The sequence below is a fragment of the Ostrinia furnacalis genome, unplaced genomic scaffold (assembly GCF_004193835.3).
Source record: "Ostrinia furnacalis isolate ACB-3 unplaced genomic scaffold, ASM419383v2 OfSCF3663, whole genome shotgun sequence".
NCBI classification, from domain to species: domain Eukaryota; kingdom Metazoa; phylum Arthropoda; class Insecta; order Lepidoptera; family Crambidae; genus Ostrinia; species Ostrinia furnacalis.
In genome coordinates, this window is record NW_021133902.1 from 612,065 (window position 1) to 628,291 (window position 16,227).

The 16,227-nt window shown below is 35.4% G+C and overlaps 1 protein-coding gene across 1 annotated transcript in view; it reads left to right on the forward strand.

Moving 5' to 3' along the window:
• The window catches only part of LOC114358096 (potassium channel subfamily K member 18), a 29,789-nt gene extending 14,338 nt beyond the window's left edge, over positions 1-15,451 (forward strand). The window contains exons 2-3 of the mRNA XM_028311972.1: positions 11,925-12,606; positions 12,836-15,451. Of these exons, the coding sequence (XP_028167773.1) occupies positions 11,994-12,606; positions 12,836-13,632 (1,410 nt within the window). The 5' untranslated portion in view covers positions 11,925-11,993 and the 3' untranslated portion in view covers positions 13,633-15,451. The remainder of the gene's footprint in view (positions 1-11,924; positions 12,607-12,835) is intronic.
• Positions 15,452-16,227: the final 776 nt, after the last annotated feature.

Sequence of the window (16,227 nt, forward strand, 5' to 3'; positions counted from 1 at the left end):
CAGCTATTTACCTACTCTTACATCCCATGTTATATATCCAGCTATAATATAACTTCATTACCATTTCAAAACGCAGCATCACACATGAGTTGCGAAGAAACCAGGGCGCAGCGTTATGCATTTGACTCGCAAGCTATTGTCCGGCGCGCGCCACTTCTAGCGCAAGCTTCCTTTTAGTTACACTTTGTACTTCACTTGCATTTGTTCATAAGTAGGTACAAATAATACAGCTACGGCCTTATTAATAAAAGTCACACCCTAGTAGTTGAACACTGGCTTAAGTTGTCATTTAGTGTGGAAATGTCATTTTAATCCAGAGTTCATCATAGGTGTAACTTTTTATTAATAAGATTAATGAGTTTTGTGTCTAACGGAATAGTAGGAGGACAGATTATAAAAGATTGTTTATGATTTGAACGGCGGAATGATGAGAAATGACTGGTCTATGGAACTGAAGGTACCTATAAATGGGGAATGAGGATTGAGAGTGAGAATAGCATTTTAAAAGACTAGATAAGTGTGTTGTGAGTTATGGAAGACGATCGAGTTGTTATAAGATTGTAGTAAAAGCTCTAAAAGACGTGTAAGCTGTAAGATGTATAACGCGAAATACATCAAGTTCCTCAGTTCATCTGAGTTTCATTAAAACCAAGAACTCCCACTTCCCACATGTACGAGTATAACCCGGTTGTGTACCTGGCGCAGTGCGAAATTTGATTATATCACGACATTTAATTCAAGTAAATTACTTGACCATTATCAAGTAATAGTATTTCTGTTTACTCAGTAATAAGTACAAGATGAGTTATTTGTTTTAAAGGAGTTTTGGCCGTGGTTTACTTATTCTTTCGCACAGCGCCAGGTACACAGTTAGGTCGAATGGATTATGGTATCTTTTAGGATGTAGGCATAATGCATGCATATAATTATTTTGGTGTTTTAAAGATTGACTTCTCAATAATAATTATGGGTTCCAAACAAATTATGTTCACTTCTACGAGAATAATTATGTACCTACTTAATAGGGAGTTCATCATTATAATTGATACATTTATAGAGTTGCCAGTACACTTAGTAACTGCCAGGGCCGGATTAAACATCTCGGGGCCCCTAGGCACAGCTCGTGTCGGGCCCCCCCTTTTTCATACCACAACAACGCAATTTGGAAATTTTTACTTTATTTATTTTATTTTATTTTATTTGTTTAACAATGTTTCAACAGCATTAAATTGTACATAAATGTGCAGGAAGATACAACTTGAACATAAGCCAATTAAAGAAACACATTCTATTACTAAAACATTTTTAAATAAGTTAACGTGGGTAGGTAGGTGAACACTAAAACAATTCAAAACTAAGTAAGCAAATTACATGTGAACTGGGTGTGAAATTCCGAGTCACTAATCAAATAATAATTACTTATGTATTTACATAAACTTTATAAATGTGAAAATAAATATTATAAATTAAATTAGACTAAATTAGATTAAAGTAAAATAAACAAGCATTATCGCATGGTCAGTGTATTGAAAGTGTGTAGTGTATGGTAAAGTGTCATAGTGTGTGTGATGAGGTGTTACGGTTGGTTTACATGGACGCTCGTAATGGTGGTAAAAAGATTACTGTTTACATTACGAAATTGAATGTGGGTAGGTACCATCATTATCGCAAAGGTATAAGTCTTCCTTCAAGTGAAAAGACTTTCGCCACAATTTACAGGACAAAGTATCGGAGTCATTTAAAAATGAAACAAAGAATAGGAAAATCTTGCATATTTTTAAAAAACTAACATAAGTAAACATTAAAAAATAAAAATGTACTGATTAAGAAGCATGTTTAAATATTAACCCTTCTATTTTTTTTTATAATAATCGTTTAAAACTTCCTGACCTTTTCTGATACATCATCTTTAACATATGTTTTTTTTTTAATTTTTTAATCGGGGGTGCTGGGCCCCTGGTTATTGTGGGCCCCTAGGCACTGGCCTAAAGTGCCTTATGGATAATACGGCACTGGTAACTGCTCATGACATAAAGGTAGGTGCTCACGATAACGCTCGCTCATAAGCAGGTACGTGCTGCTTGCATTTGACTTACAAAGCCATTGTGTTAGACGTGCCACCTCGAGAGGCATTCTGCTATTATGCTACTAGCTTAAAGCAGCCTGTAACAGTACGCAAACTGGGATGCAATTTGAGAAAATTTCACGGAGTTTCAAGGGACTTTATTCGGTTCCAAATAGCTAGAAATCAGATTGAAAGCCAGACATGAAAATATCTTGAAGAAAATGCAATACAAATCGATGTTCTGAAATATTTATTAAAAGGGGAAAACATCGTTTACGAGTATTTTGGTTAACTCCAACTAATTTTCTGATATGACATTTGTTTTTGTGCTTCGTTTGATTGATTGATCGCTTGGTTTGATTTGATTGGTACATTCCAATAGCACCTTGGGATGTATGAAATTCGAATAGTTTATACTTCGTACGCGTGAAAATAGTTTGAATAATATTCCCCGTTTCTCAACATTTTTCTTTACTACTCCGCCCTATTGGCTATAGGATGATGTTATTATAGCCTAAAGCCTTCCTCAATAAATGCTATAAATAAATTAATTTTTCAAATCGGACCAGTAGTTCCTGAGATTATCGCGTTCCAGCAAACAACGAACAAACTCTTCAACTTTATAATATTAGTACAGATAAGAAGTTTATTTCCTGATTGATCTTCCAGAAGCTAGCCTTTCACCAATTTACCTGACTAATGAATTCGTACTATCCGGGGTATCCCAAGGGAACAGTAAACCGTAGGCGTGTGCTACGAATGCAAACACCTCGTAACGCGTAGCCATGTGGTTTTGTAGCTACGGGGGTTCGTAGTAAGGCGTTGCTACGAGAACGTAGAGATGTTCTGAACGGACTTGATAAAAGGAGAACGGATTTTTACGGGATTTTTTGTGAAAAAGATCGAAGATTTTTCAGTAGTAAAGACAAGGTGTGAAGTAGAATGAGAAAATACCGTAAAGATTTTATAATGTTTTGGGGCAACAAACTTTGATTACTTGAGGTAGTTGTTCTTTGAGTCTCTTTATACGAAGGTTTTGTAATACCATTTTCTATTTATTATCAATAAATATTGAGAATGCTAGGTATTTTAAAATTTAATTATCTAAATAAAATGAAATCTGTGCTTTTATGACAATGTGAGATCAATATCGCATGTTCTCTACGTCATAAGTTGAGTGCAAAATAATAGACGTACTGACATTATCCTTTTTAATAAATTATCACACTCTCCTTTGATATGCAGAGAGACCATACATCAAGTTACACACTTTTTTATTTATTTAATTATTTATTTAAACTTTGGGATAAATAAGCAGTTGTATTATAGGCAATTTTCCAACAAAACAGTTATCTATGTGTTGTCCTTTGTACTTATAACATTTACTTAAACACGACACGGTTCGCTGTATCATAATTATAATTAAAGCATAATTGCTATCCCTTGGCAGATCAATGGAGTCTCTCTACCAGAGATAATTATCTATCTCTGGATATTATGTAAGATCGCTATTCGCTACCTAGAGATACATATCCGTGTCGCCCGTCGCGAGCGTATTGTATTATCAAAGTACCTAAGTAGGTACAGTCGGGTGAATTTACCTGTAGGTATTTTTGTAATGTTACTTTTTTAGTGACGGATAGGTTTGATAGGTAGTGAAGGTATTAAAAATACCTTCACTAAAGATACAAAAAGGAATTTAAATTATTTTGAATTGATTGTGTTTTTATTAAGTTAATATTGTTTTTTTACTCATGAAAAAATTACAGCAAGAAGTATGTTAATTAGTTATTTAATTTTTAGCGTTAAGAGTCGCATTTTTTCAAGTTATTTATAATTTTCAAAGTATGTTAATATTTGTAAATGTGAGTAGTTTTCTGACTAATGTCAAGTTTCATTAAAATCCGTTCAGTAGAGCTTGTGTCAACAAGTAACAATCATCTATACATCCATGACAGTTATAGACGACTGCATTCATCCTTACAAAATTGCACATTTATAATATTAGTAGAAGTACTACTTCTACTAATATTATAAATGTGCTACATTCTCAAATGTGCTACATTCTCAAATGTGCTACAATCCTACTACATTATATCCTTAATTTATAAACTCGTGACTGACTGTACTGCATCTCACAGTAAAAGCAATATGCAACAATTATATCGCCATGCACGAGACTGCCATTGTATGTGTATCGTATTATCGTATTGCAGGCACAAATGTAGGCTAATATAAGAAAGAGATACGGTATGTTTCACCACGGTTTCACGTACGTATACCATGTTCAATTGTTTTTAGCGATTTTCATTTATTTTCCCAATTATTTCATTTGTTTTTCGTGTTTAATGTTTCGCTCATCAAAGTGATTACCGATGTTCACTTGTTTTCTATCTATTTACGTTGTACTTTAAAGTACCTATTTAGTCAAGAAATTGGTCGTATGAAAGCATTATGGAAACAAATTAGCCTGAAAAAATAAAGGAACTTAGATCATATCGAATAAATTGAATACTTACCACGTTAATGTCTTAGACACAAGTTTAATGGCTTCATAAATCAAACACCGTAACATCTTCGATAAAAACCGATCCCAAAAAATCAACCCGCCACCGGTTTGAACTAATGTAGGTAATGTGACGATACGAAAATTCAATTTCAGGTGCCGAATCCGATAAAGATTTTGCATAAATCAGTGATATAATCCAATATTACCGCGTTTTAACCCCCCTCCCTCTCCTAATGTTCCACCATTGAAATCTCTATTCCAATTTAAATGAGTTATTTCATTACCCTGCGTGATGCCACAGCTGAGTTTTGGATGCAGTAGGTTATTTTTCTTTAATATTTTGTAAACTGAAAAGATAAGTATTTTACTGCAATCACACTGATGTTATGTGTAGGTGCAATCTATGGTGGTATGTAAATAGTTTGACTAAAAAGGAAGTGGAGTAGGAGTTCATAACTATGCGTAGTTTACTTTAAAAAAAAGATAATTATTAAGATAATTTAGCATGGGAAACTAAAGGGACAAGTGCCAAGGTTATAACCGTCTTTTTAAACATCTACTATGTATATTGGGTAAAAATCTCCTAGTTTTCTTCAACACCTTCAGAAGGGTTACGAAGAAATACTGAATTAAACTTGTCTTACTGCATTCATTTTGTCTGTGGTGTTACAGAACCCGATTGAGATCCGTGCGCATAAATTCAGAATTGATAATAAAATTTTAGTAGGTGGGTATTAGGAGAATTGTTATTTTCTATCGAACGGAATTTGTGGAGCCCGTAGGTCCGTAAAGAATATAGGAGTTATATCCGGAAAACGGAATATGAGTTTATTCGGAATGTTTTGTGACGTTTTACCTCTGACACAGTCAAAGTCAAAGTCAAAATTTCTTTATTTGTTTAGACTAATAAATAGTTCTTACAAATCGTCATTTTGCTCTTAATTACAAATACTATAATACTAGTCCTCTGAGAAATAACGGTGTGATTTTTTTTTTACACTACATTGGGGGACTTAATGCCGGGTGGCATTTTCTATCAGCCAACCACAGGTCAAGTGATTGGTTAATATATTACAATAAAGTGAAGGATAAGGTAGAAAATGTACCAACAATGCTGCTTATTAATGTCCCAACTTATTGCCTTATTTTGATAAATGAAAGTTGTTAAAAGTTGTTTTTATTTTCATTATTAAAAATCCATAAATCAAAATAATAATAAAAAGTGTTGAAATTACCTCAACAAGTTTTGTTATGATTAAGAAAACAACTACATCTTTAGCACCTCCTCGTATAAAAATACGTTTTATTTCTTGAAACCGTAACAAAAGCCTCTCGCAATGGCATCAATATAAAAACACTAAAGTACTCGTACATATTTACGCGGAACCAAGACCCTAGAGAAGTTCAAATAACCCTGAGGCGAAAAAATCCAGAGCCCTTTGTGGCTAACATTACCTGGTGGTTTGTTATTGTTTTCTCTGTAAATAATGCTAAGAATAGAATAAATTGATATAATCTGATCAATAAGATATGGGTAAAGTGAAGTAATTTTTCAAAAAATAATTTTAAAGTTCAATTATTAACACTCGTTCTTAATAATTAAAGGGCGTTCATTGCTGGTCTTTCTGAGACTGACACCAAGGCTGAGTTGCACCACCTAACTTTGACCGTAACTATAACTATAACTGGTGGTATTTGTATGGAGATTGACAGATTTTTGACGTTTGTCAAAGTTTAATTAAGATGGTGCAACTTAGTCTAAGACTAACTAGATGATCAGTCCACCGATTAGGATAGGAGGTCTGGCTATACAGGGTGGAAACGAAGAGATATCAAAAAATGGTTACTGATCCTGAAAATGCTTCACAAGCTCTATCAAACGGTATCAATAATAGGTTACAGAATAAACTGATTCTATCCAAAAATTCAATGTTTCGAGCATCCAAGTATTCCGATCTGTGGACCTAATGTAGCTCTATACCCAAATAATTCCTTGTGCAAAGTTTTAACCATTTTAAATGAATGAAAATCTCTTAACATGCAAACAGAAGATTTGTTGAACACGTTTGTTTCATGCTTATTTAATGTTAACACCTAAAAAATCAAGTGTAACATCCCATGTCCCATAACACGCTCTAATATCACAACTTCAGCGAATGTATCCGAAACTTGGCGATTAGTTTCGTAAAGTTCCGACTAAAAACAGACACACGAACTTGCGGTAAACTTTAGATATACGGATATACGGATATGCGATAGGTCTTAGATTTACCGTTTTTCGTAACGCACAACCGGTTTTACTGGCATTTTATGCGGTTTTGTTTTAAAGTTACAATAATATTGAAATGTATTTGTAAGGAACCCAGACGTGAAACTTTTATTGCTTTTGTTTGTGCGTTGATGTCATGTAACTTTACATGGAAATTTTATTGTTGAATATAAAAATAACTGATCTGGGAATTTATATTTTTGATCTTCTTAGATACTTTTATAACTTCGATTCGTATGAGAATTAATTCTCCTGCAAAGCACATTTAATTTTGTCCGCACCGTAACGTAAACGCCTCGCCTAGCGGTTGGCGCTCGAAAAGCGACAAGTCTGCTACTTAATATGACCTTTATGCGATGCTATTTATGTCGATTTTCATTATATCTCGTAGTTTCAGAAGCTACGCTTTGTTCTGCCCTATTTAGTACTGTGTAGTATACAGATACTAGTAACTGTTTTTAGTTCTGTCTACAGAACTGTATACAGCGCGACAAAGCATAGTGTGAGCGAGATATGACGCCCCAATTGTTCTACCCACGCTTATACAGGGTGTATTCGTATGTATAAACCTTTTACACCATTCGCAGTAAGATCCATTGTGTTGTCATGTTGGTTAAAACCATTAAGATGAAGTCTGTTGTACCATCAACCTTTATTACCAACAAGTTTTGCAATTTGACTTGAGAGAATATTAAAAACTCGACTTACGCATTAAAAACTTTTCGTTAACAATAAACATTTAAGTTTTAAGGGCTTACATTTTGTACTGTGTTTAACCGTTAGGATTAATTCTTTAAAGCTTCAATTTGCCAAAGTGGGTGTTGGGTATATTAATTAAGTAATGGTTTTTTATTAAAGAATAACATTAATTTCATTTATACTCGTACTTAATGCAGTCTACTGCATGATGTAAGTCTTGCAAAAGCAAATAATACATTTTTTTTTTCATTTTCTATTGTTAAGAAAGAAGAAATTAATGTTTATTCAGTATCATCGACAATACACTTCCCCCGTATTCACAAACATTACTATGAGATCTCACAGCGCGCGTGGACGCACAGGGTGACACACGAACCAATCACAGAGCTCTATTCGACGCTGTGCGTTCGATTTGCTGCTTCACTTAAGCAAGCATCGTTTTTAAATACGGGCGTTAACCTACAACAATACTTAAAAAATATTTGACAAGTTAATAATAAATAGTCATTACCGGCTATCTTTTTAAGATCGTCTGTCCATCGGCATATAAATAATGCTATTACATCTATTAATCATTGAACTAACTTAGCAAGTGACTAACTGGATTTTTAAAGTTTATTTTGTAGATGTTGATGAGCTCGTGACTTAATTACGTCTCAAATAGACATATAAAATAACTTTAATAGAGTCTGGAATTATGATCAACATAATTTAAACTTTTGTAGCGCTAAGTGCTGTCCCTGTGGAACTAATTTTACTATGTAGGTAACTTACTAATGACTAATATATTTTGAAGCCTATTTTTTATGTTCTGTCATGCATGAATATTACGAGTACCTATAACAACCTAGTTCACAAACCAGGTTGCAAACTTTTTGGTCAACTATAGGCGTCTAAAAGTCTAAAATGGCTCTATCTCTACCCTGAGCACGAATAAATATTGTTCTCATTGAGGCACGGTTTGTGTACCAAAATTCATTTCGTGTTCATTTGCCAAAGCAATTTTGATTAAGAGTTATTCGTGTACGGGGTACAGGCTAGCTTCACGTGTCCTATCAGCATTATATCACGATTTTACCCAGTGATGTATGTTGTTTTGTTGATATCAATTTACCTACTACTACGTTTATATTGATTTAACTTAGGTAAAATATAACGACATTAATGTAAGGCAACTCATTGCACCACCTAACTTTGACCGTAACTATAATTAATGATAACCGGCGCGGCGTTTTATATGTATATCGAGTTTGACAGATTTTTGACGTTTGTCAAAATTTAAAGTAAGATGGTGCAACCTAGCCTTATTCAGCCTTATTTGTATACAATATTGCCACTTGACATACATTTCTATTAGTGGACACCTCTTAAGTTTTCCAGGTGGAATATCAGCCTAAGGAACCCTAAATTGTTTCAACCAAGCAAAAGTTATGGGAGTGGCTAAAGTATCTTTTATTCATTGGAGATTTAAGAATGGGTTCACTTTAGACGGATAATGTTTTAGATTTCCGAAGCAGAAAGTATTTGGGATTTTCCAGTTTGTGGATTTAGATTTTAATCTGTAGAGTCGGAGATATCGTTGAAAAAAGATTCGATTTATTGAAAATTCAGTTAGGATGACAATATTTTAAAATGTTGTAGACGTATAGCGTATTGAGAAAAGTACCTAAAACTTTTATCTTTAGACAGCCCTAGCTGTTTGTCTTTATTAAATATGACTCGGGGGGACACTTTAATCTAGGGCTTTCTGTATCTAAATCTATACAATTATAAATACGAAAGTAACTCTGTCTGTCTGTCTTGCTTTCACGCCTAAACCACTGAACCGATTTTGATGAAATTTGGCATAGAGATAGTTTGCGTCTCGGGAAAGGACATAGGATAGTTTTTATCCCGGTATTTGAAACATCCCTATTTGTTTGTGTGGGACGCGCGCTATAAAGTTTTTCTGTGACAGACAAAATTCCAGGCGGGCGAAGCCGCGGGCGGAATGCAAGTGTTTAAATAATTTAAAAAATCGAAGTACATCGAACCCACGACCTTTCGCTTCTCTGTATCTGATTCTGATTAATTTCGTTGTGGGTCCAATGACAGTTTAACTTTCCCTGAGGACAAACTTGACCTTCACTGGTTGGATTTTTATTGGCAGTCAAGCTGTAAATCCTGGCTATATAGGAGTTGCAGCGGTGGGAACGAGAGGTGGGAATAGTCCCGTTGTATCATAGAGCTAGATGTTTCTCAATTTTTTTTGGCAAGGAACCCTTATTGATTGTACTTTTCCTAGCGGAACTCCCCTACTACTCCGCCCGCACGCCCTGTCCCTCCTTTGTGCATAAACAAGTCGGTGCGAGCGAACAACGTCGGTCACGAAACGTGGGATAATTTATTTTTTACGGAACCCTTGCGGCCTTTCCACGGAACCCCAGGGTTCCGCGGACCACCTTTCGGGAACCGCTGCCCTAGACATTATTTCGCTGCTCCGCCCTAAAGTTAAAATAAAAAAGAAACTGCGAAAAGTCTCGGACGTGTAGTGTGTACTAAACAAATGTCGCACATTTTAGGCATGTCACATACTATGAATATATCTTTAACCAGTCTACCTTTGTTAAATCATTCCCATTCTAACCACAAAGCTATTAAAGTAGAATTGCAATTGACCACACCCCTGAATTCGTTCTTACCGCTTAGTCCAATCACCAGCGAAATCCATTGAAACCTAAATTAATAGAGGCAACCACAATTATCTCTTTTGCGGTATCACCAATAGATGCACTTCCTGACTACATGCAAATCCGCACTTTATAGTCATAGAAACAAGGTCTCAAGTCCAACCGCTTGACATCTGACCACTGAATGTGATTATGTCAGCACATTTCAATTTCAACTGCCACGTCTTTGGATTAGGGTTGAAATTCAGATGGGACGGTTTGAATGGGTGCAATAGCATAGTGTGGTATTTGTGGGATATCTCAAACGGATCGGATACATATTCTGATGGGTTTAACGATAGAATTGGACTGAGGACACCGCAACGTTGGCAGAAATGCTAAGAGCTCTTCATCTGTTCGGATATGTTTCGGTCTGGTACAGTCGGATTCAAATGGAAGGCACTTTAGAGTGCCGCTCTTGTCATTTACTTGCTGTTCTTCGTACAAAACTTTCTTTATAAAAATAAATAAACTTTAGCTTCTTTAATAATAGTTTTAGTCAATGAGTAAGTTGCACATTTTAGTTTGAAGTTAATTTGGCTTTAAAAAGCTCATTTATTAAATTCTTTTGTTTCTTTTTTGCAACTAAGGCTGGGTTGCACCACCTTACTTTAACTTTGACAAACGTAAAAAATCTATCAAACTCCATAAAAAAACACCGGTTATCGTTATAGTTACGATCAAACTTAGGTGGTGCAAGCCAGCCTAAATATTGACTTATTTCGACCTCGTTTATTAATTTCAAAAGAGTAAATCAGCATCTACGAGCTACCCTAATACAAGAAGAAAATTGTATAGGTACTTACAGGTTTTACGTCCAGTAAAACCTCATTAAGCTTATTTATTATCACGTTTCGTTTACAATAGGTACTTAGTAATTGTTTAGTGCTCTACTAAATGTACTGGAAGGACTGTGATAACGTGGAATAAATTCTGGCTCGATAGATTCAACGGAGCAACTTTGTTGTTTAATGTTAAAGGAACTTTGCCTCAGTGCGGTTTAATAGTTATTTTGATGTAGACTCGAGTTCAATTCTGAGGAGAGTCACCAAAAATAAACTTTTTTTTTTACATTATTTGTATACGAATTGTGAGAGCTTGTTTACACGCCTAGTTAAACAATTAAAACATCAAGTTGTGTCTGTCTTTAAAATTAACTATCTAGTAATAAAGCAATATTTATTTACTTAGCTAAATATATTTGATTCCTAAAATGTACTTGCTTCAGAATTATATTGATTCACCATAAAACATCGCATTTTTCTAATCATTTTTCAATCCATTACAGTTTCAAAATACAATACAATAAAATCAACAACATTAGCTTTGACTTATTATCGAAGTCTTTTATGTCACGAAGTAATAAATAAAAGCTATTATGGCCACACAATATTGACTGAACCTATTATTATAAATTACTTAGTGACGAAAACTCACAAGACGACTTTCTTTACCTAACAAATATTAGAAAGAACTTGAGATTCTCAAAGTATATTATCGTATGCTAATACAATACGTTCTCTATTTGGCCCTTATCCCTTCATCGGCCCGCCTTTTACTAGTAAAGCCATTTTATTTTAGTCTGCTGAATTTGGGAAAATACGCAGAAAACAAACATGGCGCCGTATTTATCCTCCGAGCATCGGATCCACTAATCTTCTTTTTCTTTTGCAGATGACGCTCTTCAACCAAATGCTCCCGAACGAAAAGTAATACCAAGAACATGTATCACCAATTGAATTTATGAAAGCTAACATGGACAAAAACAAGAAAAAAATCCATGTCAACGGCAAGTACAAGAAAAATGGGAAGAGCGACTACAAATTGGATGACGAAGTCATAACCACTTGCTGCTTGTGCGTCAAAACTAAAAAGAGCAAAAAGAAAACTATCATAGCGGGATGTGTCACCAATCTGGGCATATTCGTTCTTCTCCTTGCGTATACTTTACTGGGTGCTTTCGTATTTCTCGCTATCGAAGGTAGCGCAGCTAAAATGCATCAGAAGACACTGGCGACGACGTCATACCAAGCCAATGACAATCCGAAGATTCCGATCTCAAAACTCAATGGCAGTTTGACTCAAGCCAGCGCTGAACTGAGGTCGCAAACTGTGGAAAGCATTTGGGAAATAACTGTGTCATTGAATATTTTGTATAAGGAGAATTGGACGAGACTCGCTGCTCAAGAAATAGCGAGGTTTCAAGAAAAGCTGGTGGCCAGGGTCGCTGCTGATGTGTCGGCGCAGTACGGAGGCGCCAGAGCTTTGGAGGTAGCTCCGGCTCTGGTGGTAGACGACTACGAATGGAACTTTGCTAAAGCATTCCTCTACTCACTTACTGTGTTAACTACAATAGGTAACTATCAATCTAGATAAACAATAGTTTATTCGTTCCTTCAGCTAAATGATGTCCACTGCTGGTCTGATGTCAATGGTCTACCACAAGAATTTCCACAACACCGGTCCTGCTCTACCCGCATTCAAATACTTCACAGAACCTTCACCAGATCGTCGGTCTACTTAGTTTTTATTCAATGCTGTATGATAATTTGATATCACAATATTTTAACAAATTTTTTTCACAGGTTACGGGAGCGTAGCTCCGAAAACCGCTTTGGGGAAAGCAGTCACAATCGGCTACGCAGTCATAGGTATACCTCTCACTCTTCTATATCTATCTGTCGTCGGAGCATTACTATCACGTCTAGCAAGAAGCGTGTTCAGCAGAGCATTATGCTGCTGTCTCTGCACCAAGTGCGGGTACTGCTGTCTCGATGAGCGAACTATGGCGAGCAAAGAAAGAAAAGAGAAAGTAAGAAGACAAGACGACTACAGAACTCAGACATTGCAACTTCAAGAACCTTACTACGTTCGGTCCCCATCAGGGACAATTATATCCGCATCACAAGCGCACAGCGTCAGCACAAATTCAATAAAAGACAAAACTCAAGGTCTAAGTTTTCTACGAGACTGTGACTCTTTGAGCTGCACCGACACGGATTCAAAGGTGTCTCTTCGTGGGTTCTCGATCCTAGCACCTGTATCCCTTTGCCTTGCAGCAATATTCACGTACATTTTCTTTGGTGCTCTGGTTCTGTACCAGTTGGAAGGGTGGAGTCCTATTGATGGGGTGTACTTCTGCTTCATGAGCCTGAGTACCATTGGCTTTGGGCATCTGGCGCCAGGAGCTACCCAGAAGAACGGCGCGTCGACTGGCACGGTTTGGTTTTGCTCAATTTACATCATGACCGGTCTGGCTTTGACTGCCATGTGCTTCAACGTGCTGCACGATGAGATAGTCCACCGCTTGAGGCATCATGAGAAGGTGTTGAAGTCGAATACTCAGAAGGTGTTGACGTCGGAATTCCTGCATCGGTCTTGACGGGACGATAGTGGGAACTTGACTGACGATACCATGATGAATTCTGAAGGAGAGTCATTGCCGGAAGTACTCCATCATGTATCTGTAACCAGGTGTGATGGAGGTGCAATCAGGCGGTCAGTTTACACACTCAGAGAAGAAAAGGAACCAGAGCGATTGACTCCGATGTAATTAAAATAGGACTAGCCAAAGACTCCACACGTTTCCTAACTTTACCTATACATTCCATAAGTCTCACACTATTATCTGTAGAAAAAGACTTCGTTCATAGTTTATTTGGCGCTGAAAAATCATTTTCAGGGTAGGGTCAAGATAAGTACAAGTTGGTTTGAGTGTTTATTGTTCAGTACGAGTATAATCGGATAATTATATTTGTTATTATCTTTTATATATTTTGGTAATTCATATATTTTAGTAACGATAAGTAAAATGCTCAAAGTTAATTAATTTAAACAATCAGTACTTAGACGAATTATTTTTCAGAGTTATCAAATAGCAAAGGAAATACAGTGCGACATTACTTATTCGCCAACTTAATTGACTAATTTTGTTCATTTCAAGAAAGAGAAATCAAATACTATTGCTAATTAAAAATTAATTGGGTTTCCAGTGTTAAAATGAAGTTGGTATTCTTAATTAATTGTTAATAATGTACTTAAAAATTATTTGGTTAGTAGACAATATGATTTTGGTAACTTTTACGATATTTATTTACTATATTATTATGTATGCATTTGATGAAGTTTGTAGAAAATAGGATAGACAGAGTGTTACATAACATCACATATGAAACAAAATGAACTAATAAGTAATGAAATGACTGACCATATTTGTTAATTATTTTAATTAGGTAATTAACGTAAGGAACCCTTAGGAAGATATACTTAATCGGTTTTTGAACCTTAGATTAACGACATTAATGTAGAATAATGTAATTATTGTAAATGTAATTATTAATTTGAATACATTTTGTACTATTTTTTTTTCAAATTAATGATTTTTTGTCGGATTGAGATTGGAATAAAAAAGGCATAAAGGTAGCAGGAAGGCGCTGGATGCAGGCCGCTACCAACCGGGCGATATGGTAATCGTTGGGGGAGACCAATGTTCAGCAGTGGACGTCCTGTGACTGAAATGATGATGATGATGATTTTTTAGGTACTGATTATGCTGTGTTTGAAACATAGTAAATTCAGCCATAGATATGAATACTATAAGTATTTTTTTTATGATTTCGTGTTAAGTGCCAAAGTTTAACTAATGCATTTTGAAAGTTATGTAAAACAAGCTGAAAACAAAGACGTGAAATGAAATTTAGATGAAAACATATGGCAGAATGGTCACTCGTTTTTCTTTAGTTTATGATCTTATATTAATGTGTATTTCAATGGTTTCAAGTTATCTTCAAAAGTGTAGAAAAAAGAAATTACATATACATATGGAGGATATTTCACTGATTTTATTACTTACCTTCTCTTGAAATTAAAATATCATTAACGAGTCTTTTGGTTGACCAAATAAAACGAGTCTACTTTCTTTCGAAAAGTGGCCAACTGCAATTTAATTACCGATAAGTAATTAATTATAACTAACCTTTTTGTATAAGTAATGAGATTAGGACGTTCGGCAAGCCAAATTTAAATTATATACAAAATTGTATGACCTATGTACGTATATGTATATCAAGTTGGAAGGTTGTTCAACAACCGCGTAGTTCTTTGTTTTTACATTTATTATAGGTATGTGTGAACACCATTTTTTTTGTAAAATTGTATGGAATGTAAAAACTAATTATAATGATAGATGAATAAAGGATTTTAAGGAAATAATGTGATCACTTTAATTTACCCCTTTAAATTCGTTCTCAAAATTATTCTACAAGTATCTATGTTAGTCTCATAATAAAGTAAATAATTTTCAATGAAATTTCAGTTAAATATGAATGAAATTTTTCATTTTCAGTACATTTTTTTTACTTTTTTTACAAAGCAGATTTAGATAGTGACACTGCGTTACGAGGTATAAAAAAGTCTGGCAAACTCATCCCTTATGATGTTTTTAAAAAAATTTAACACTTTATTAAAGTGATCTATACAAGCAAGCAAAGGGCAGCAAGGCCGCGTACCGAAAAACGCAGCGTGGGACGTCCACCCACAAGGTGGACCGACGACATCATAAAGGAAGGCGCTGGACGCAGGCCGCTACCAACGGGGCAACATGGAAAGCATTGGGGAGGCCTATGTTCAGCAGTGGACGTCCTATGGCTGAGATGTTGATGATGATGATAGATCACCTGAAGTATTTTTAATTCAAAGGATATTTTATTGCCCAAACCATAGAAAAAAGATTATTTATAGTAGTTAATTTGTTCTTTTTTGCGCAAATTATTAGCCTCTCGTACTCAGCTAAAATGCTTGTGTCACGAGTGAGCTCACCACAATAGTCAAGCGTCAGCGGGGTTCGAACCCGCGTTCCTCGCATGACGAGTTGGCCAGTCCGACCCCTTCACGAACGGTGAAGCTATCGTAGCTACAATACACTGTTACAAATAAGTTACAATAACACTGTGGTATCTTATAGAGTTGTAATAGACAC